Source organism: Stegodyphus dumicola, chromosome 3 (assembly GCF_044657685.1).
Source record: "Stegodyphus dumicola isolate Sdum_Otavi_A_Nest chromosome 3, ASM4465768v1".
NCBI classification, from domain to species: domain Eukaryota; kingdom Metazoa; phylum Arthropoda; class Arachnida; order Araneae; family Eresidae; genus Stegodyphus; species Stegodyphus dumicola.
Genome location: NC_140770.1, coordinates 15,501,508 through 15,526,798, shown reverse-complemented (window position 1 = coordinate 15,526,798; position 25,291 = coordinate 15,501,508). Strand labels below are relative to the sequence as shown.

At 34.0% G+C, this 25,291-nt stretch overlaps 1 protein-coding gene across 1 annotated transcript in view; it reads right to left on the bottom strand.

Annotated features, from left to right (window-relative positions):
- Positions 1–25,291, bottom strand: part of LOC118186408 (glutamate receptor ionotropic, NMDA 3A-like) — a 221,883-nt gene that overhangs the window by 124,420 nt on the left and 72,172 nt on the right. Inside the window, exon 3 of the mRNA XM_085812593.1 lies at positions 10,288–10,521. Coding sequence (XP_085668719.1) covers positions 10,288–10,521 — 234 coding nt within the window. The remainder of the gene's footprint in view (positions 1–10,287; positions 10,522–25,291) is intronic.

Here is a 25,291-nt window from a genome sequence, read left to right as displayed (position 1 = left end):
CTTGGTCTCTTCTGTGAGCTGCGAATAGTAGGATCGTAGGCTGGCATCTGCTGAAGTGCTCGGTTATCAATCTGTTCAATTTTGAGGAATAAATTTTGACTATGTTTTTTGATAAGGTAATCAACTGGTTTAATATTAAGGTCCGAATGAATCACATCTGTACGGACGTACCAAGCTGCGTTTAGGGCCATACGTAAGGTTTTACTTTGAAAAGATTGAAGTTTTTTCACATGAGTTTTTGCAGCAGTACCCCAGATTGTACATGCATACATAAAGACAGGTCTTATTATGGAAGTATAGAGAAGGATTTTGTTTTTAATTGACAGATTGCTCTTTCGAGCTAAAATGGGTAAAGTTGGGCTCTGGCACCTTTTGCTTTGTTGAGAACATTTTCAATGTGAAGGCGCCAGGTTAATTTTGAATCAAGTACAACTCCTAGGTACTTGTAAGAGTTTGACCAGGGAACATAGTCGTCAAAGAATTTAATATTAATGGAAGGGTACGGGAGGGGGCTACGTTTGAATATCATAGCAGCACATTTAGCAACATTAATTTTTATTTTCCAAGTGATGAGCCAGTGCTCAAGGCTAGAGAGATAACTCTGAATGTTTCGGACTAAGTTTTCCAGGCGTTTGTGTTGAGCTAGGATGGCCGTATCATCTGCATAAAGTGCAAGAGTGATACTTGGTGATTTTGGTATGTCATTTATGAAAATGTTGAACAAAATTGGGCCTAAAAGTGACCCTTGGGGGACGCCGCTTAGTATAGGACGGGGTGTCGAAATGATAGAATTAACTCGTACAGAAAAAGATCTATTAGTGAGGTACGAATTAATTATATGAATTAAATGGGCCGAAACGTCAAGTCGTATGAGCTTGATAATAATTCCTATATGCCAAGTCCTATCAAATGCTTTGGCTATGTCAAGAAATAAAGCGCCAGTAAGCATTTTGTTACGAAACCCTTCGTGAATGAACTCCACTGTCCTCAGCAGCTGGTGCGTGGTGCAGTGTTTTGCTCGAAATCCAAATTGTTCATCAATCAGAACGTTGTGATTTCGGAGAAAATCATTCAGGCGTTTAAGTAACACAAACTCGTATATCTTAGATAACGAGGATAGGAGGCTGATAGGTCTATAATTTTGAGGGTTAGAAAGGCTTTGGCCTGGTTTTGGAATAGGCACAATAAGTGCTTGTTTCCAGCTTTGAGGAAAATAGCAATGCTGTATCATAAAATTTATAAGCATTACTAAGAAAAACAGATAATGGGTGGGTAAATTTTTAATCATACGATTAGAAATAGAGTCCATACCAGGGGCTTTTTTGGGTTTGAGCTTGGTAATGTATTCACTTACCTCGCTCATGGATGTATATTGTATTTCTCTCGCAAAAGGCGAGGAGAGGATACGTTCAACATCCTGTGGGATAGAACTTGCGCTGTTCGCAAAAATTCCTTCATTATGTGGTGTAAATTGAGTTTGAAGAGAATCAGCAAATAATTCGGATTTCTCAGCGTCTGTGTGAGCCACCACTGCGTCCGTAGCTAAGGACGGAATGTTAGATTTGTGTTTGCGTAGGCGGGCTGATGCGCGCCAAAGACTGTTATCATTGGTCGTTAGGGACTGAATGTAATTCGTGTATTGTGATTGGAAGAAATGGTCACATGATGCCTTGATCTCATTTTGGAGAGCACGGAGTTTAATTTTTCAACCAGGATTTCTATTTCTTTGCCAAAGTCTCCGTACTTTATTCTTTTCTTTAATTTTGAGTTTAATTTCTTGAGGTAATTTACGAAAATTGGGTCTGAGGGTGGGTTTTGATACTTCCTTATAAGTATCTGTTAAAATGGTCGTTAAGTGATCAACTGCCGAGTCTATATCATGGCTGGATTTAATTTCAAGGGAGGGCAAACTTTTACTTTTAAGTTTGAAACTAAAATTGTCCCAGTTTGTAGAGACGAGTGCCGGAGAATTTTGATTAAAGATAGTACAATTAAGGTCTATGATTACGGGGTTGTGATCTGAGGATAAACAGTTTTCCACAGTCACGTGATATCCAAAAGGGATGTTTCGAAAGAGTGCCAAATCGATGAATGAAGGGGCACCCCGTGAACCATATCTAGTAGGGGAATCCGGCGCAATAACTTTAATTTGGGCGCACTGAGCCCATTTTAGAAGGCCACGACCAGCAGGGTTTGATCTATGGCAACGCCAATGCTGGTGGTGACAATTTAAATCACCAGCTATGATTAGATTGTTGGAAAAGGTGAGCAATTTGTTAAAATCAACCACAGGTAAATTTCCACCTGGTGGAAGATAGGCAGAGATCATTACAAGGGAGGGCGAATTTTGAATGAAAATTTCGATGATTGTTGCCTCGAGTTTACTCATACTCGGAGTGTCAATTCTTTTGTGTGGTATTGAATTTTTAATATAGACACATGTGCCACCATGATAAACATCACGAGTATTAGAAGCTTGTCTGTCATTTTTATATAATGCATAATTTGCAAGCTTGGGAGCTCTCCCTGGCTGGAGTTTGGTCTCTTGGACAAAAATAATGTCAAAATCTTTCTCTTCCACATAGTCTCGAAACTCATGGAATTTGGATAGAATGCCATTTGCATTCCAGGTGCATAGTTTTAAGTTTTTCAATCCTTTCAAAGTATTGAATTTTACTGACTGGGGATATCAGAGAATTGGAGAGTAATATAACTCTCAAAGATATAGTAAGCCGCGTCAGCACCAGATGGAGCCACTCTGAGCTGCGGTAAGGCGTTTTTGAATGCCAAAAGAAGTCTGCTCTGGTCAATACCAGGTTGGTTTGAGATTTGAATAATTGCCAATAGAATTTCGGTGCAATTTAGCGTCGAATTAGCTCCTAAGGGGACCGATAAATTTGGAAGAATTTGGGGTGCAGCTTGTTGCATACCCGTAAGGGCAGCAGAGTATGATACTCCAGGGCGAGTATTATTTGCACTGGGAGTGTGTGCAGCCGGAAGAACTGGAAATGTATTATGTTGTAAGTTAAATTTGTTTGTGTTGTCAACGGTCTGACTGGGTTTGGTGCTTGGCCTTGGAGGTTGTCTGTTTTTGGAGCCTGGGAACTTCGGGCAGGAACGCCAGTTAGCAGCATGGTTTCCCGAACAATTTGCACATTTGTTCGGTTCTTCAAATGGTTTAGTACATTCTTTGGCTTGATGCGGCCCAGCGCATCTGACGCATCGTCTTGGTAATGTGCAGACTTCAGATGAATGAAAGAATCCCTGACAACGCCAGCATTGGGAGGGACCTTTCTGACCTTTGAAGTGTTCCATGGATACCTCAGTTCCAAGGAGCTCGGTTATGGAATAGATTTCTTCAGCTTTGAGGCTGTTGAAGATTTGTAGATAAAAGAGAGGCATTGGCATTTTTGTCTTCCATTTCTTAAGTTGAGAGATCTTGTGGATTTTGAAGCCAAGCACTTCAACCGCAGTCTGCACAACGTTGAGCGGTGTATTTGAGGGTAATCCCCTAATTACCACTTTAAGTGGTCTATCTGATTTGAGTGTGTGAGATTTGAATTCAATATTATTGTCTGTGAGGAATCTAACAACTGTTCTATAGTCTGTTTCGTTAGTAGTTGTGAGTTTTAGAAAATCAACGTTTTGTTTGGAAAGAACAGTTGGTGCGTGTCAGCGAAGCTGATTGAGGAGAAAGAACCAATCAGCTCGCGGTTTTATGAAAATTGGAGGTGGTGCTTGAATTTTTGGTGTTTGAGTGACAGCCGGCTGCTGCGTCGAGTGTTCAGTGTTATCAGAGTTTATGTTTGTGAAAGAATTGGATGTTGTGATGGTTTCATTACTATTAGTGTTGGGAAGTGTTTTTTTGGCAATTAAATGTTTTGGAGGAACTACAAATCCTTCGTTATCAGTTGGTCTGGTTCGTTTTTTAGAGTCAGTTTTAGGATTTTCTTTTGGAGGATTTTGATTGGCTGGGGATGAGGGTGGATTTGTATTTTGAATTTTAGGGTTAGAATTTTGAGTGTTGGAGTCCGAATCAGGGGTTTTAGAAGTCTTTTTACATTCTTTGAAGAATTCCTCTTCAGTGGCAGGGAGGGTGAATAAATTTATGCCGAGTTTAGAACATAGGGTATGTAGGGAAAATAAAACTTTCTCACCCTCATCCTGTAACTGTTTGATCATCTGGTCCTTATTCGGAGTGTCCGTTCGCTGTAATCGCTGGATGTCGAAAATGAGGTCTGTGTGCCGATTCTTTAGAGAGTAAATCTGGATCGCGCTCTTGGATAGCTCTAGCGCTGAAGGAGAGGCAGGTGGAGTAGTTGCAGATATTTCCATTTCAGTTTGAATCATCAAAGGTGGTGGAGAAGAAGGTTGATTGCCCGCTGGCGGCGCCGTATTCAGGACCGATATACCTTTTGCGAGTCTTTTTATAGCCTCTGGAAAGGCGGAGTTTCCAAGAAATGACGTCAGCCTCGTCAGCCAATCCAGTTCGCTTTAAATATCTCGAGAACATTCTATAACTGTACGTGTAGAAAAGGCGGGAAAAACAACTTGACTACAAGGCTGTGCATTTAATTCCACGTACTTTCAAATAAGAGAACGTCGCCATTAAAAATGAAAAGAACATACAGTTAGAATTTTAATTGTATTCTTGACTATGGAATTTTATTATTACAAATACATAGGTTGGGTGCGGTCGATTGCAACCAAAAGAGGGTGGTGCCCATCGACATTTTATAGCAGTTCCACAGACAAAATTTCAAAGTTCTGAGAGGATATTCGTTTTTGTATTAATAGTTTTAATATTAATAGTTTTTGTATTAATAGTTTTTTTGTTTTGTATTAATAGTTTTTTTTGTATTTTGTTTTGTATTAATAGTTTTAATATTAATAGTTTTTGTATTAATAGTTTTTTTTTGTTTTGTATTAATAGTTTTTTTTTGTATTAATACCTTTTATTTTAGTAGTGATACTTATAGTTAAATAGTACTTAACTTTTTCTGTATATTTCTGAAAGGGAATAAAAAAAGGATTTTTTTAAAAAATATTTTTTTAAACTTTTAACTGTATTATAAAATCTAAGGGAATAATTCTTTTAGTTATACTTATCAGATTTTTTTACCCTTAATTTCAGAAATACATATCCTAAAACTCTTCTTTATTACTTCCTTAAGTACGCATATTGTAGAATCATTATACATTTAATAATTAGATTTCTTCACAGTAACTTTCACAGGAGTTTATGAATGAATAAATCCTTCATTTCAAATACATTTATAAAAAAATTTAATACATATTTAAGTATTTTGTTAACATATTAAGTAAGGCAGATACATGTTTTTGGAAAGCATATGCATAAATACCCATACGTATTTCATATTTTTCATTTTCGGCATGTGCAACTCTTTAATTTCTGTGCATTCTCTATTCGAGTAAAGTAATTTGCAATAATTTAGCATATATGCGAATTTTTACATAAGAAATATGTATAAATATAATTTGAATGAAAATTATATGTATTATTTTTAGTAACTACTCATAGGTCGGTTTTCTTTCGAAATTCCTCTATATATTTTACAAGCATATAAGCATTCTGTACCGCGCCATGCTCATAAGGAAAAATCCGTACTTGTGATTGGATATTTTTTCCGATGACATCATTTTCTCTCGGCGTAATGACGTTTAGACAAGATTCTTTCAAGTTTTTTTTTGATGAATGATTCACATGAGTGATACGGAAGCATGAAAATTATCGTTTGTTTTCTTTGAAACGAAAACATTTAGCTGCAGCGTTCTGAAGTTGGCTTCCTGTTTGATGGAAATATAAAATTATAAAATCTTTCAAAGGTGCTGTTAATATCAAAAGCAATCTTAAACGTTTAGATTATATCAATAGCTGAGTTTATGAATTTAGTGCAAAACCAAAACACGATGGTCTCGATCCAACTAAAAAGGCATTGTGTGCTAACAGTATATTATTATTATTGCAATTTTGTTGCATTCTGTTCCTTTCACATTGCAAAAAATACTTCCTTTGCAAATATTTTGTTATTTCCATGTTAATGCCCATGTCATTTACAATATTCTGCTGTCTTAAATGAAAGAAAAAAAGTTCGTTCAGTATTGTCGCTGAATTTAATAGACATGTACAAGAAAAGAAATTTCCTTCTTTGACAAACACTATTTTTATGCAAAGATTCAAAAGACGTTACACATTAAAAAATTGGCAACATTTAAAGTAATATTATTCAATTTAAATTACGTATCTCTATATCTCTGTTCCAGATCTATATTAGTCTAACTACAAAAGTAATTTCTGTGAATTTACTCTATACAATGTTAGCTCCCAACGTCGTTTTTCCTACTTACGAAAAGTTACTTGTCTCATGCATTCGGAGATTACATCTGCAGAGAATGGCTATATAATGAACATGAATTAATGAATTAATAATCACAACACTTTCAACAGGAAAGGTTTTAAATTAATACATTCATTAAAAATCTCTACACTTAATATTAAAAAACATTTACGTAGTCAGCACATGAAGAAATGACACTTTTCCTCTCTTTAGAGGGGGGAACACACTACATTTTTACTTCCTTGTACGAAGTAAAAAGGAAGTATTGTAATCGCGAAACGTTTCAGGCAGCATATTTCAACGAAAATATTCCATTTTGACCTCTTTCAAATGCAATTTAACGATGTATTTCCGTGATATCTGTACGTAAGGACAGAATAAAACACTCTTTTCCTCCAAAAAAATTATAAAACTGCTTTAAAATGAATTCTAAAGAGAATTTTTCGTGGCGTCTGTACGAACGTATGTACGTACGTGCGTATCTCGCATAACTCAAAAACGAGTAGTCTCAGAACGTTGAAATTTTGTATATAGGACTACTTTAACATGTAGATGTGCACCTCGTATTTTGGTTGCAATCGGCCTCACCAAACGTATATAAATATATTTATATATATATCCACTCTGTTACCCGGCTCCGTGATCTCAGTTTCTTTACTCTTATATATTTGTAAATTGTACAATTTTTGCTTTAAAAATGATTAAATTATGTTGTTCTTATCTTCCGGTTAAGGTTTTTATGCCTTTAGTAAATCTGTATCCAATATGTTTAGAATTATCAACAATTTTAAAGTTGTTTAAGTGCCGCTGAGCCTAATATTTTTTTTGAAGGCGGCCATTGCTTGTTTACATTTGAAACAGCAGGATAGTGGATTTGTTGTCAATCTAGAGAAACTTAGCACCGCAACAACAAAGATAACGCCTTCATTTATTATTGCGAATTGAATCATGCTTAATCCTTTCTGGAATTTTTTCGAGGAAATAAGTGTTTAAGATTTACTTCGTAATTTTTAATACAGATATTTTGAGTTTTTATGTATTTTTGTATTGTCGCGAAGTGAGAACTGAATTAATTGAATAAGAAATACTCAATCGTCTGTGAAAAACTGTTTTTTTTTTTTTTTATTTTATTTCTTTAATTCCTTTTATACATCGTTCTAGCTTTATTATAGTATTTGAATAGAACATGTGGCAACGATTCGATAATTCTTTAAATGATATAAATTTTGTGCATTCTGAGTTATAATATGAACGAAATATAATACTGTTAAGTGAACCTAGCGCCAGAGTGTCGCTATGGTAAAGAAGTAGAGTGAATTTTAAAGAATGCATTTATTCTATTGCGGTTTATGCGCTGTCGGCGAAGTAGATTTAATTCAATCAAATAATTTTAAATGAAATGCAAGAAAAAATGCGTCTAATTTAATATTCCGTACAAGGAAGTCATGTGGTATACACATCAGATTTTTTTTTGGTGGCATACCGCCAAACTCCACAAACAGTTGCGGAGTTGAAGCAGCACATCTGTACTATATGTGAGACAATTTCAAGTGACATGTTTGAACCATAGAGCTGTAGTGTACTAGAGAGAGAAACGGCAACCATGAAGGGGAACAGGAATGCGAACCACGTGACATTTGGAACATTTCCCAAATCGTATTTCCCGCGAATCTTCCTTACCATTACAGTTCTATGGAGAATTTGTGAGAAGCAAGCGTTTTGCGTGTAAGCGCATTGTTTCGGACTTCAAAAATGATACTTTCGTGCTCCGCATATGGATGTAATTCCAGATATGTGAAAGATGGAGGAGTAACATTTCACAACTGAGCTTTTTCTAATGTTTTAAAACCTAATTTTATAAAATGTAGAGGTTTTTTTATCCACTCTACTTGCCTTTTTCTAATAAAAAATAGATTTTCTAATTTTATATAATATATGCATACTTGAAATAACATTTAAATAAAAGTATCTTAATATATATGTATGTTTCTAATAACTGTTTTCTGAAAAAAATGTTAAAATTTTAATAATACAATATAATTTTAATTAGTCTAGTATTCTGCTTTGGCGACATTTTTTATACGCCAACAGACTGCTTTGAATACGTTTGTTTATATATTCTTTGTATGCGTTTGCTCATGCGGACATGTGCGAAGTAGTAATGTATGTATTTAATACTTGGTAATGTTGATGTAACACTGTGTAAGAACTGCATAAAATTATGTTTTTTTGGGGGGACATGAATGACTTTATTTTATCCCCTTTTCTTGCATCCAAATATAACAAATTTGTTTACCTTCAAACACGTATTTTCTTTCTTATATCATGTTTCTGGCATTTATTCAAATATTAAGAATTTGTTAAGTATTAAGAAAATAGCAATTATATAGCAGTTAAATTTCAAAACTTTAATAGTTTTAAGTTTCTTTTTAAAAATAATGAACATTATTTAAATTTTACCTTCTAAAATTATTTAAAATACGTACGACTACATTGTGCAACGTGCATAATATATATATATATATATTTGCTAGTAAAAGGAAGTCTTAATTTACCACCTTTTTGTTTCATAATTTAATTATTTACCACTCTCTCTCTTCCTTTTAACTTATATCTGCTTTATTGACATTCATTTTTAGTTCATTTTATTTAATATCTTTCTCACTTTGATTTGCCTACTCTGTAGTTCTTTGTAATACACCGTATTAACATTAAATTTCCTTTTCGTATTAACATTAAATTTCCTTTTCATATTAATATTAAATTTCCTTTTGGTAGTATCTTCTGTGTTCACTCATTCTTCTTATGTTATCTATTTTTTTATTTTTTATTCTGTCCTAAGTACTAAAAAGGCCTTCGTTTTTATTTATTTATTTTACTTATTTATTTTTTAGTTTGCTATTAGTTTATTATTTATTTAGTTTATTATTTAGTTATTAGTTTATTATTTAGTTATTAGTTTATTATTTAGTTTGTTCTCTCCAGTTTTTTTTTTTTTTTATTTTATTTTAAATTTTGTAGACGCCGATGGACATATTGCAAAATATTATTCTACAGGATGAAAATTATTTAAATTTTAAAAATTAAAATTTAAAATAAAGTTAAATTTTAAAATAAAGTGTCCAATTTTAGGGAAATTATTAATTTTGGCTGGTGTTTATCGATCTAACCTCTTCTGCAAATTCAACGGCAGCTTCTGCGAAATGACGTCTTTCCAAGTTCGCATTTCGAACTGAGAGAAAAGAGAGGAAAAAATCGCCAGCCATGGCGATAGTACGCCAAAGTCTGGATTCAGTTCCATTTCATGCCCAAACTCCTGCAGCTCATTCCTGTGCCGCTTTTTCACCCGGTTTTGAATGGCGATACTCCGTCTAGTATATAACAGGTCTATGGTTTGAACTGATGTTTGGAAATTTTTGCCTGAGACTGCGCCACGTTGTTGCAGAAAATACGGGTTACATTAAAAATGTCTTTGTTTAGTTTTTTGCAACAGTCCTTGCAAAATTTTCATACCGGTTTTTATTTTTTTTACAGTTTTCAGCGCCACCTATGGGTGAAAATGATAACTAAATTTGAAATTTGGTGGGATAAAATTCCCTGATTTCCTAAGCATAAGGCTGCAAACGATACATATCTATCGCATTCCGTCTTTTTTTTAATTGATTTACAAAATCCATCAGCCATTTTTGGAGCACCCGGTATCTACCAATGTAACACCGTTCAAGCGGATTCGAGAAAGGTCGAAATGGATATTGTCATTGAAGTACGATAATCGAAATTTTTCGTGATTACGAAACTTCCTTTACTTCGTACAAGGAAGTAAAAAGAAATCCAGAATAAATTACAGAATCTATTAAACAACAGCTATAACATGCCACGGAAAACGAAATATTTATAAAGCCGGATGTGCAGTAACTTTTGCACTTACTTGTTGGTCAGTTGACGCTTATGCCTGAGACCCAAAATTCCAACAGGATAGTTGCCAGATTCGGGATTCCATGTAGCCTTCTCTAGCAAGATCCATATCCAATCACCTTCAAGCATTCCTAGTTTACGAGCTTCTTGGAAAACCTGCCGAGTTCTACTACCACCGGAGCAGCAAAGAACCAACACCCTTTGCTTAGAAGCATGATTCGAGCTTAGAGCACTCAGCAGTTTTGATCTAAAAAAATAAAGGAAAGAAAACATAAGTTTTACAAAATATGAAATAAAATATGAAAGCTTTCAGACTCTACATTACGTCCAAAGGGGCATTTTCGTAACATTTTGTGTGTTACCTTTATTTATTAAATATCATGTTCTTCGCACTTAAACCATGAAATTCAATTCAAGAGCAATGTCGCAAAATAATTTAAAAATGAGAATATCTTTAGAATTCCCGATCACGCGCTGGAGATAAAAATGTTTTTTCCCCTCCGTACAGTGTTGCCATTGCTCGCTTTTAAATTGTTGAGTTTTTTAATCAAAAATTCGTTAAAGTGTTACAAAATATGAAATCTATAAATATAATAAAAGAAAAGAAAGAGTCTGTCTGTGTGTGTGTGTGTCTTTCGTTCGCGCTGCGAGTAAGCTAATAGACCCACGGCTACGAAATTTGGTACATAGGTGCATCTAGACAAGAGCCAGAGCACCTCGAAGCGATGTTTTCGAAATTCGATTTAGGATTTTTTTTATGTTTTCTGACGAAATCGCGTCATTTTGAGACATGATGGGCTATAGGAAAGCGAGATTTTACTCTACGCACTTCATTTTCACATCGTCATGAAACGTAGGCACTTAGCTATTTTACGAACGTAAAATAAATTTCGTGTTTCAATAAATCGATTCAATACGAATTAATAATAAACTAATAACAAAGAGAACGATACCCGATAACGATGCAAAAAATGCGATTCATAATCATACATTTTTCAGACTCATGCGATATGGAAACCTCGTAAGAACTTCGCACAGAAAAATAAAGCAAATCCCTCTCATTATCAGAAACAAGCAGCTTTTAACACTAGATTGCCCAGGGAAGTCATTTTGGCTACTTTTTAATTTTAATTAGAAAAACAGTTATGTGTATAATGACAGAATTTCTTATTTTGTGACTTTTGTACAACATATAAATGCGTTTATTAATAATTGTAGTTAGCCCCCTTCTTTCATTTCCGGTATATATATGTAAGATAAAAAATGTATGAATCAGAATTATAATATAACTATAAACATTAATTCTTCCTCTCTATTCTAAAATCGTAATAACTTATCTGCATTCCGTCATTCAAATTAATCGTGCGACATTCAAATTAATCATTCCGTCATTCAAATTAATCAAGAGGCATCTGGTATTACGTAACCGTTAATACCAGATGCCTCTTGACGACCAATCACCGAATTGTAAACCAAAACTTGTCTCTTCGCGTGCCTCCATCTTGCACAACTACGCACTTCAGCTTTTGCTCTCTACTGTGCTAAGATGTAATTTCGCTGGCTTGCTTGCTATCTCAACAATATCAAAAATGTAAATCTTCTGTGGAAAGGCACGACTAGAGTGCCAAGTCATCTGTGGCCAAATAATGTCAATTGGAAATAAAATTGGAATTAAAACTGCCTCCACTGCCAAGCTCTTTAAATACTACGCAATCAAAATTCTTCTTCAATATGGATCTAAGCACGTGTCGACACTGCTCCGGCATTTCCTTTTCTTTTATTATGACATATATATTTATATGTGTGTTATACCTATATTGCCCAAAAGCAGTCATTTTGATTGCTTGGGAAATTTTAAATAATCAAATGACTTTTGTTATTGAATTGAGTAAATTTCTTATATGATCAGTTCGGTTCTGTATTGAAATAACAGTTTTCATTTTTTTATCAATTACCGTCACATGATAACATACAAGGACGTGATAAATTGTCGATTTGGGCTTGGGCGTATACTTGATAATAGCATATCTATTATCAATAATAGCAGTATTATTTTAGGAGATTATAAAAATTCTGTTGTCATTCCCTTCTTTCCATCAATTAGCTATAAAGTTGCACATATTTTGCAGAAGTTTAACTTTCGGGTTGTTTATTCTCCCATCAATAAAATTCCAACTTCTATACTCAAGGACCCCATTCCGGATATGAATTCCTGGGGTATTTATAGGATTCCTTGCCAGTGTGGTTTAATTTACATTGGCCAAACTAGGAGAGCCTTAAAATTTCGCGTCAAAGAACATGAGGCATATGTTAGAAAAAAGGAAACACAGAAGTCTTCTGTTGCTCAACATTGTTGGTCCGAAAATCACACTTTCAATTTTTCTGCTGCCAAAATTATTCAAAAAACATCTTCCATTGGAGAACTGGATTTTCTAGAGGCATTTCACATTCATAAAAATCTTTCTGTTCTAGTTAACGATCCTAATTCCAATCCAAATTTGCCTTCGGCTTTTAGAGAAATTATGTTTTAGTTCTGGTTTCGCCAACAGATGGCTCCACTTGCTTATTCTTGTCCAGGCTTTCTTATCTTATCTAATCATTATTTCCTATCTTGTTCATTTGCGGTTTTGCAGCTGAAGATGATGGTTCGGTAAAACCATCGAAACTAGTCCTGTGAAAATTTTGTAGGTATAACGCTGATTTTTGTTGTTTGACTTCTGAATTAGCAGTATCTTAGTAAGCTAAAGTAGTACTTGTTATTCGAATCTCAGTGAACACGTTGTTCTGAAACTTGTCGAGCCATACACAAGTTGTGGAAGAAATATCACGACCGATAACTTATCCACTAGCATGTCACTCGTGACAAAATTATTGGCCAATAAAAGCAACTCTAGTTGGATCTATCAAAGGAAACAACAGAGAACTACCCAAATCAGCCAAACAAACGAAGGATAATACGCCTCGTTTTTCCACTCTGCTATATAAATCAGAGAATTGTGTTCTTACAATATATAAAAGCAAACCAAATAAAAGAGTAGCTCTTCTAAGTTCTAAGCATAAATTTGTAAAAATTGATAAAAATAGTAAAACAATGTTACCGGAATCTATTCAATTTTATAACAGCACAAAAATTGGAGTTGATATGGCGGATCAAATGGCCAGAAAATATGCAGTAAAAGCTAGTTCTCGTAGATGGCCCCTCCAAATGTTTTTTAATATTTTAGGTTTTGTTGCTATAAATGTTTGAATCCTTTACAAAGAAACGACTGGAATACAAATAAAATGAAAAAGAGTTCTTATTTCAGTTAGTGGAACAGCTTTCCACCGAATACGGAGCTGCAAGACAGAAAAAGTCATCAGAGCATGAAGACCCACAAGATCAACTGCAACATCATCAAATGCGATCCATTCTAACAAACGCTAAATTTGTCAAGCACGACTTTGCCACAACAACAAAACAAATAATACACGTGAAAAATGTCAAAAGTATGTTTTCGGAAGATGTGCATATAAAAAGATTTCCACTTTGGTAAAAAATGTACATATGATAACGCATAAATTATTTTTTCCCAAGTGAAGTAACATTTTATTGTTAATATTTATTAATAACGTGTTATATAACTGTAAATAATATAAAAATATTAAAAATTAATTTTAGACAAATTTGTTTACACATTAGTTATTCTTTAACAATGCAGTCGTTTTGACTGCTTTAAGCAATATAGGTATATACTAAATTTCAGTCCTTTTAGTATTAATGATTTTCGTCTTTCTAATCAAGTGGTCGTAAAAGCTCGAATTCCATCCAATATTTCACCTATATTCAATTTCAGTCAATTAAATGTGGCAAAAAATTTATTATAATTGATCAGAAATCATTAACTCGAACAAACACACAGACATTCTTCCATATATATATATATATGTAATAATAAAATTCCATAGTCAAGAATACACTTAATTCTAACCCTATGTTCTTTTCATTTTTTAATGGCGACGGTCTCTTATTTGAAAGTACGTGGAATTAAATCCACAGCCCCGTAGTCAAGTTGTTTTTCCCGCCTTTTCTACACGTACAGTTATATAATGTTCTGGGAATATTTAAAGCGAACTGGATTGGTTGACGAGGCTGACGTCATTTCTTGGAAGCTCCGCCTTTCCAGAAGCTATAAAAGGACTCGCAAAAGAATATCGGCGGCTTTCTCTTAAATGTCACGGAGTAAACTTCATACAAAATGTTATAGTAGTTCTTTTTTATTTACTCTATGTAATTTTGTAACTGCTATTTCTCCTGACCAATAATAAATGGATCCTGTTTTTTAAACTTATCGTCTGATAATTTAAGATACGACTACATCTATATTTCTTCAACGATCTATTTATTCTGGTCAAAAGCTGATACATCACATATATATACAGATTTTTCAAAACGTAAAAATTTTTGATTAACAAATTCTACGATTTGAAAGCGATCAGTAGCAATAACTTTCAAATAAAGCATTTTTATCTCCAACGCGCGAGACTGTTGCCACTCGTAAAAATGAGCGCGAAAATTAGAGTTTTTAATTAATATCTCGGCTGATTAAATTCGTAAGCAGTCGAAATGGCTTCCCACAAATTTTTAGAATCGGGAATAATGTATATAATGTTTGGTAATGCTTTTTTTTATTTCATTGTAAATCTTAGAAATTTTTTATTAACAAACTCTATGATTTTAAAACGAGCAGTGGCAACACTTCTCGAAATAAAGCGTATTTTGATCTCCAGCGTGCAAAACTGTTGCCATTCGGAAAAAAATGAGGGTAAAGGTTAGTGTTTTCTGAGTTTTTAATTAATATCTCTGATTTTTGCTACTTTTCTGGCGAAAAAAGTAGACGTCGACCATTTCCAGGACCCAGAAGAAAATTGTACAAAATTTAGTGACGATAGCTGTAGTAGTGACTGAGTTAATCTCGAAAAAACACATATCCATTCTTCTTTATAGAATACACAGATTAACCTAAAGGAGCATTTACTCAAAAGAGCTACTAATCCCAAAATTGGATTTTGCGTTGAATCACTATAAAAGTATGAAAATCACCTTTCAAATTATTGAGACAAATTATTATCGCCTTGTATTGAAGAAATTAAATAAAAATAATAATGAAAAAAATAAAAATCTGAAAGGTTTCAGATTTTAAATTACGTCCAAAGGGGCATTTTTTTAACGTTTTGTGTGTTACTTTTATTTATTAAATATCATGTTCTTTGAACTTAAACCATAAAATTGAGTTCAATAGCAATGCCGCAAAATAATTTTAAAATGAGCAAAAAGAAATTCCAAATTTGATTTTTGAATTTGGTCATTGAGATATTCGTAGGAGGATTACGTCATTCAAAATTCGATGGCTCTATGTACCGATGTTTTATCACAATGCATTTATACATACATTATTATACAATGAAATATACATACATTTATGCAGATTTTTCATTATTTAACTTCTTCAAATACAGTGTCTCACAAAAAGGATGGGATACTTGAGCTTTACAAAAGGAAACTGTAGTAAAATAAATTAAAAAAACACGAAAAAATTTTTTGTGGGTGTGTTTCATACTTAAATTTAGTAACAATTATTACATAACATACATTTTCTCAAAATATTAATATATTAATTTAATAAAAATACAATTGTTTAGAACGGAGCAAAAAATGGCTCACATAAGTGATGGGACATTTACTTTTCCATCAAATATTTATCAAAAAATTTTACTTTTTAAAAGGTTTTTATATTTTGTTGGATTTCCTTTTACTTTTAAAACATGATTTAATCTTCTTAGGATGGATTCGACTAATTTTTTGTGATTTCTGCAGTGATTTTACCCCATTCTTCTTGAAGCACCAATTTTAATTGTTGTTTCGAAGAAATGGTGTGTTTGAGAATTCTCGATTCCAATTCTTGCCAAATATTCTCTACGGGATTAAGTCTGGAGATTGTGGTGGTGTTTTTATTATTTCAGGACAGTTATACAGCAGCCAGAGTCTAACGTTCAAAGCAGTGTGCTTGGGGTCATTGTCCTGGTAGAATTTAAAATCGTTATGAAGGTTCAATTTTCGTGCTGAAGATTTCAAATATTTTGTTGGATTTCCTTTTACTTTTAAAACATGATTTAATCTTCTTGGGATGGATTCGACTAATTTTTTGTGATTTCTGGAGTGATTTTACCCCATTCTTCTTGAAGCACCAATTTTAATTGTTGTTTCAGAGAAATGGTGTGTTTGAGAATTCTCGATTCCAATTCTTGCCAAATATTCTCTATGGGATTAAGTCTGGAGATTGTGGTGGTGTTTTTATTATTTCAGGATAGTTATACAGCAGCCAGAGTCTAACGTTCAAAGCACTGTGCTTGGGGTCATTGTCCTAGTAGAATTTAAAATCGTTATTAAGGTTCAATTTTCGTGCTGAAGATTTCAAATTTTGATTTAAAATGTCAGTATACTTGTACTGATCCATTATACTGTCAATAAAAAAAAGATTACCAACTCCAGCGGACGACATACACCCCCATACCATAACTCCTCAACAGATTCAACGCAAAATCGCAAAACGAAAACAATAGTCCTTCAGGGACAAAGCTCCTTTGAACTAATAAAGAATTTGCATGAATGTATGTATGTTTTTCGCGTTGCGCTGAAACGACGGTACCTACAGCCACCAGATTAATAATGACGTAGTCTTTCACGCGGATGCGGACACCGGAAGCACGAATTTTGAATTTCGAATTTGTTTTATTATATACTTCATAAATCTTTAACGAGTTTTTGATTAACAAACTCATTGATTTGAAAGAGAGCAATGGCAACACTGCGCCGGAAAAGAATTATCTCCATTACGCAGTACTGTTTATGGGAAATGAAAAAGACAAGCTATATTTAAGCATTTTTAACTCCAAGGAACATTAGTGCAAATGGTCTCGAAACGTGCATGTATATGTAAATGAAACAAATTGGGCGTAATACAAAATGTGAAAGCTTTCAGATTTTTCTAACTATTTTTTTTCATTTCTGGCTGTTAACTTTGTTTAGGTGTTTCTAAAATTTAAAAATTAATTGAGAAATGAATGGCAACCTTTGCAACTTTAGCCTCCTTAAAATTCTGACGTAATATAAGTATAAAAATTCACAAAACATCTTGAAAATCATTTTGGAACATGAAATTTGACATTATATTTTATTTTGTTTTTATTTTATTTTGTATTTATTTTGTTCTTCATTCTAGAATTGCAAAAATAAATGAAACTGGCCGAGAATTCTATTTAAAGAACATTAGTATCTTAACACATGTAATTCGTCCTTCGTGGAAGTTTTAGTTTTTTATTTGTTATATGAAGATTCGTTTTAAAATAGAAATCAAAATCTTTAAAAAACATGCTAAAAATAAATCCCAAATAATTTAGTTTTATACTTTCGTTTCAGAAGCAATCATTGTCATGTCAGATACAGGCACATTAAAGAAATGAAGTATAATAAATATGTAAAGTTTGAATACAGTATCTTGTTTTATATCAAATACGAAGACATGAAAGAAACTGATATATTCTTTTATACACTCGTCCATAAATTAAGGATAATGCAAAATCAGGCAAAGGAAGAGTTAGAAGCAAAACAAATTTGACTTATTTGTAAAGCTTATTTATTAAACAAAAGGTAAAGAAAAAAAAAAGATGCTATATGTTTGATATTATTAAAACAATTAGCGATTTCGTCTCCCTGGAGCAAGTTACAAAAAACACCTATTTAAAAAAAAACAATATTACATGGTTGGTATGATTGTTAACACATTGTATGTCTCCAAGACGATGCAATACAGTCCGTACAACGCCTAGGCATGCTGAGTATCAAATTATCGAACTGATCTTGGGGGATATTACACCATTCAAAAAGCAATGCTCTCCGAAGTTCCGGTAGACATGTAGGAGGAGGTTGACGGGCTGCAACTCGTCTGCCAAGCATGTCCCACACTTGCTCTACTGGATTCAAGTCCGGTGAGAATGCTGGCCAGTCCATACGGGTGATATCCTCCGATTGAAGGCATTCGCTTACGATGTTTGCACGGTGAGGACGGGCGTTGTCATCCATAAACACAAATTGTGCGCCCAAGGCGCCCCGAAACAAACGTACATGTTGTTCCAGAATGACGTCCCGATAGATTTGGCTTGTCATGGTTCCAATTTGAACATGCAGGTCAGTTCTGGAACCTAGAATAATTCCACCCCAAACGAGCACTCCTGCACCACCGTAACAGTGTCGTTCAATGATGATTTCTTGGTGGTAACGGGTACCTAGAGCTCTCCATATAAAAGTCCGGCGAGAATCAGACTGCAAGCTAAACCTGGACTCGTCGAAAAATATCACACAAGCCCACTGTTGCGGTGTCCACAATGCATGCTCTCTGCTCCAGGCTAACCGCAGGCGAAAGTGAGTTGCAGTAAGTGGAACGCATCTGACAGGTCTACGAACACATAGACCAATCTGCCCTAAGCGTCAGTACACGGTCTGCCTTGAAACTGTCGTACCAGTGGCTGAAGAGAGCTGACGAGACAGGTCTGAGTCTGTGCTCCGCCTGTTTCTTTTGGCAGTAACTGCCAAATACCGGTCCTCATTCGGCGTTATAACTCTGGGGCGACCTGTGCTGTAACGTCTACTCACATTACCATCTACTTTGATTCGTTGCCGAAGCCTGGAGATGACGCTCTGGGCAATTCCAAGTTCGTCTGATACTTCCACAGTTGGGTACGCCCACAATTCTACTACCTAAAAAATCATCCAAATGCGTCCTTTGTGTCATAACCAAAGAATCTCTAAGGAGAAGAATGAAAGCTTCCATGGACGCTATGTAAACCTGTTTCGCCTCTGCGCCGCTGTACCAAAGAGCCACGGCTATGCAGTGAAACACCAGCGCAGGGTGAACTTTAAACAGCGCAGTTCGAGGAGATAGTAAATTTTTTACTTTGAAATAACTCAAAATGTTTTATTTTCATACATTTCTGGAGTTTTATGAGCAAAATATGTTAGTTGGAATTTTGGGGCGAATTATAGAAATCCTGTCCAATTTTTACTTTCAATTTAAACAGCGAGCCATACGAAGACAAAATTTAAATGAAATAAATTTCTTAAGTCTTTTCTTCTGTAAACTTAAAAAGGGGGAAAAGCACATGCCATACAAAACGTAATAAATTTTTATGGATCCATAGTTAAAATTTTACAGTGAAATTTTAAAAGCAAAATTTGCAATAACTAACTGAAACAGAAAACAATATTTAAAGACAATTAAAGGCACCCCTAAATAAATTGAAAACACTGAAATACATTATAATTATCCGACAACAACTTTGAAAACAAATTACCATGGAAACGTTTAGACAATTATTTGGAATGACCATTGTGAAAACCAAGAGCAAAGTTTTCACCCAATATCCAAAACCATTTCACTTACAGCATTACATTTAAAAAGTCTTTAAAAGAATTTCACATAGCTAAAACCAAGTATCTCTGACAACAACAACAAAGAACGTTTTCGAGCAACGTGGTAAAAGATTGCTAACATGGCCGACGGCATGCTGCATTCTTTGATGCTGCTTTGTTGTCTCCTGATGTTATTTCGCACATGCGCAGTGAGGTACGGAGGGTGGATAGCTTTGGAATGGTTTGCCCCTTTAAAGTAAGCTTCAGGGATATACATAATGTGTCTCTTCGGTCTGACGGAACCACATTTGTCCCGGGGAACCTTTACTTCTTCTCCTTAGAGATTCTTTGTCATAACTATTCGGTTATTGCACTGAAATGCTTATAAAGCGCCTGCGAACAATTTTACTTCTTTGCCTGTATTCCTTATATATCACTCTCTTACACTCTCGTCATTGTGACGTACCATCGGTGTCATCTGGTTACTTCCTGAAATTTGCATATGATTCTTGAAGATCTGTGTAGTGATTTTACAGGTGATATATTTATTTTAGAGTTCGATTTCCGCGTGACTCCGAATTATCATTAATTTATGGACATGAGTGTATTAAAACCTCCTGCAAATCATGCATGAGAAAGAGAGAATAATATTCTAAATTCTTTAATATTTTCCCAAAATCAAAAGGTACAGATCAAAAATTCTTATTTTTTCCGTAAAGGTAAAGCATATATGTATACAACATACAATAACTATAATCGAATACGTGTATTAATCTAGAGTTATTCTTTACATTTGAACTTGAGAAATAATTTAATAAATGATGCGTTTGGAATTGTTTGCGATTTCAAAACATTCTGCTTTTCATCGTGTTTGGAGTTGGTGTTATAAACAGGATCAAAAGTTCGAAATCCATGTAGTTTTGCTAAGCTATGTCATACCAAGTCGTACTGAAATGCAATAAAACACATTTTAGTCGGCAACTGAAGAATGCACTTGCTTTCAATCTTTTGTTAATATGTTTGGTTTGGATAACACGACAATCGGTTGTAGATACATTGGGTTATTTCGAAGAATAAAATCTGATGTGTACAACACATGACTTCCTTGTACGGAATATTAAATTATATGCATTTTTTCTTGCATTTCATTTAAACTTATTAGATTGAATTAAACCTACTTCGCCGACAGCGCATGAACCACAATAGAATAAATACATTCTTTAAAATTCACTTTGTTTACCATAGCGACACTCTGGCGCTAGGTTTACTTAACAGTATTATGTTTCGTTCATATTATAACTCAGAATGCACAAAATTTATATCATTTAAAGAATTATTTTATCGTTGCCACATGTTCTATTCAAATACTATAATAAAGCTAGAACGATGTACAGTGTCTGAAAAAAGTGATGGGACACTTGTGCTTTACAAAAGGAAACTGCAATAAAATAAATTTAAAAAACATGTAAAATTTTTTGTGGGTGTGTTGCATTCTTAAATTTAGTAACAATTATTACATAACATACATTTTCTCAAAATATTAAAATATTAATTTAATAAAAATACAATTGTTTAGAACGGAGCAGAAAATGGCTCACTTAAGTGATGGGACACTACGTACTATGCAACAAACATCGTCTGAAGTAAGCAATAAAAATATCTTTTGTGGTATTTATTTTTACTCAAAAGCAATTGCCAATAATTTATAAAATCGTCTGCAGTATTTCTCTCCAGTTTGTTTTGGAATTTTTGTGTTTTTTAGCTCTGTGCAGCCATGAATGCTAAACGAAAAGAAACTTTGCCTGGAATTCGAAAATTAGTTATTAATTTGCATATCGAACGTGGAAAATCTATTAGAGAAACTACTGAAACAGTTAACCTGAGTCATTCAACAGTTTTCAATATCATTAAACGATATAAAAAGAATCATATGATTCAGGATAAAAGAAGACCTGGCCGACCATCAAAGCTATCCAATGGAATAAAGCGAATTATTGTTCGAAATATTAAAAAAAAATCCAAGAATGAGTGTTCCTAAAGTTGCTGCTGATTTACAAGCATTATATGGAGTAATTGCTAATTCTGAGACTATTAGAAGAGTAATTCGATCTACTGGATATCACGGTAGAGTAGCCAGGAAAAAATTCTTCGTAAGTGAAAAGAATAGACAACTCAGACTGGCTTTCGCAAAATCCAACATAAATAAGAATTCTGATTACTGGAATGAAGTTATATTTGCTAATGAGAGTAAATTTAATATATTTGGTTCTGACGGTAGAATCTTGGTGTGGAGAAAACCCAGGGAAGAATTTTGCAAGCAGAACTTGTTGCCAACAGTAAAACATCGTGGAGAAGGAGTTATGGTATGGGGATGTATGTCGTCCGCTGGAGTTGGTAATCTTGTTTTTATTGACAGTATAATGGATCAGTACAAGTATATTGACATTTTAAATCAAAATTTGAAATCTTCAGCACGAAAATTGAACCTTCATAACGATTTTAAATTCTACCAGGAGAATGACCCCAAGCACAGTGCTTTGAACGTTAGACTCTGGCTGCTGTATAACTGTCCTGAAATAATAAAAACACCCCCACAATCTCCACAATTAAATCCCATGGAGAATATTTGGCAAGAATTGGAATCAAGAATTCGCAAACACACCATTTCTTCAAAACAAAAATTAAAATCGGTGCTTCAAGAAGAATGGGGTAAAATCACTCCAGAAATCACAAAAAAATTAGTCGAATCCATCCCAAGAAGATTAAATCATGTTTTAAAAGTAAAAGAAAATCCAACAAAATATTAAAACCTTTTAAAAAGTAAAATTTTTGCATAAATATTTGGTGGAAAAGTAAGTGTCCCATCACTTAAGTGAGCCATTTTCTGCTCCGTTCTAAACAATTGTATTTTTATTAAATTAATATTTTAATATTTTGAGAAAATGTATGTTATGTAATAATTGTTACTAAATTTAAGTATGAAACACACCCACAAAAAATTTTACATGCTTTTTTAATTTATTTTATTATTGCAGTTTCCTTTTGTAAAGCACAAGTGTCCCATCACTTTTTTGAGACACTGTATAAAAGAAATTAAGCAAAAAAAAAAAAAAAAAAAAAGTTTTTCACAGACGATTGAGTATTTCTCATTCAATTAATTCAGTTTTCACTTCATGAAGGCGTTATTTTTGTGTTGCGAAGCTTAGTCTCTCTAGATTGGCAACAAATCTACAATTCTGTTGTTTCAAATGTAAATAAATATGTCCGCCATGTTTTTTAAAACTTAACCACACTTAAACTGCTTTTAAATTGTTGATAATTGTACAAATATTTCTTCCAGAATTACGAAAGGGATAAATACCTTAACCGGAAGATAAAACAACATAATTCAATCATTTTTAAAGCAAAAAATGTATAATTTACAAACATATAAGAGAAAAGAAACTGAGATCACTGAACCGGGTAACAGAGTGGATATATTTATAAATATATTTATATACGTTTGGCGCGGCCGATTGAAACCAAAATACTAGGTGCACATCTACATGTTATAGTAGTCTGATATACAAAATTTCAACGTTCTGAGGCTACTCGTTTTTGAGTTATGCGAGATACGTACGTACTCACGCACGTACGTACATACGTTCGTAGAGACGCCACGAAAAATTCTCTTCAGAATTCATTTTAAATCAGTTTTTTAGTTTTTTTTTGGAGGAAAAGAGTCTTTTATTCTGTCCTTATGTACAGATATCGCGCAAAAACATCGTTAAATTGCATTCGAAAGCGGTCAAAGTGGATATTTTCGTTGAGATATGCTGCTTGAAAGTTTTCGCGATTACAATACTTCCTTTTTACTTCGTACAAGGAAGTAAAAACGTGAAAAATGAGCAATGCCCTCGACGGAACTCGAATCACTGACTTCTCGAATACACGTCGAGCATGCTGACCACTACGCCACGAAGGTACGCTAAAAGAAGGCGGGAAAAATACCTTATATATACTCCTGAAATACCAATACATATCAAAGTTTCGATTTTTAAAGAGTGTATTATACCGATTTTTAGATTGTTTATTCAGATTGTATTTATTATTTTATTTTATAAATATTAAGAACCACTGAGAACTAGTATCTCAGTGGTTAAATCGGTAGATCCTTTCGTCGGTCAGTTAACTATAAAGGTAGTATCGGTCCTTAGATTTTAAATTATTATTTTGGGAATTCCTCAGCGTATTACCTCGTACCCTTCCAGATGTTTTGTGTGCTTGTATTTGTAAAGATGTTTGGTGTTTGGCTGTGTTTTGTGAATGTGTAGCAATCCCTTTTCCTTCTTTTTATTTTGTTTAACTAACTTCATTTTTCTGATTTAGTTCTCTTGAGTTTCTCTCACACTCCTATTGCTGTATGTAATCAGCTTTGTTGCCAATGTATTGTAATTAGCCAATGTATTGTAATCAGCTTTGTTGCCAGTGTATTGTATTATATTTTTCTTTAATTAGTCCAAAAGCATTTGAATCCCGAAGGACTATTAGTTTCGTTTTGGCATTTTGCGTCGGACTCATAAATGTCGGTTCACTTTTCAAACTGTTGCCACAAAATGTTAGAGTCCTGCATTATATTTGAAGAAATTAAATAATGAAAAATCTGCATAAATGTATGTATATTTCTCGTATTGTGATAAAACAACGGTACATAGAGTCATCGAATTTTGAATAACGTAATCCTCCAACGAATATGAACAGGTGGAAGACCAAATTTGAAATTTGAAATTTGTTTTATGATCGATTTCCTATTTTTTAAAACTTTGACGAATTTTTGATTAACAAACTCAAGGTTTTCAAAGCGAGCAATGGCAACGTTGTGCAGAAAAAACATTTTTATCTCCAGCGCGTGAGTCTCTGTATCGGAAATTCTAAAGATAGGCTCGTTTTAAAACTATTTTGCGATATTGCTGTTGCACTGGATCTTATGGTTTAAGTGCGAGGAACATGATATTTAATAAAGAAAGGTAACACACAAAATGTTAAAAAAAGCCCCTTTGGACGTAATTTAAAATCTGAAACATTTCAGATTTTTTTATTTCTTTTTATTAACGGTTTTTTTTTTTTTTTGTTGCCCGGGATTACTCTTTGGTTTCTCGAGCTTTAATTTTCGATTTTGGTTCGGAGAGCACAACCGGATTGCTGGTTGCCGCCGTTTGTGGTTCGACGGAGGAAGATATGAAGGCCATAAGAGAGAAACGTGATGAGGGTTTTCTTCCTCCTATTTCTTACCTTATATACTCCGCCTTTTATAGGGAGACTGGAGAATAGAGGACCCATTCGCCATATCCTGGTGGTAGAGAATCACCATCCACCATTTTTAGTTCGGGCGCCACTGTAGGGCTAGTAGGTATTTTTGAAGTAAGAGTCGTGAAAAATGACCAATGCCCTCACCTGGACTCGAACCACGGACCTTTCGAATACGCGTCGAGCTTGCTGACAAGTACACCACGAAGGCATGCTAAGAAAGCAGGAGATCAGATATAGATGTTTATTTGTGATCTCCAGAATTTGTGATCATTTTTTACTTCCT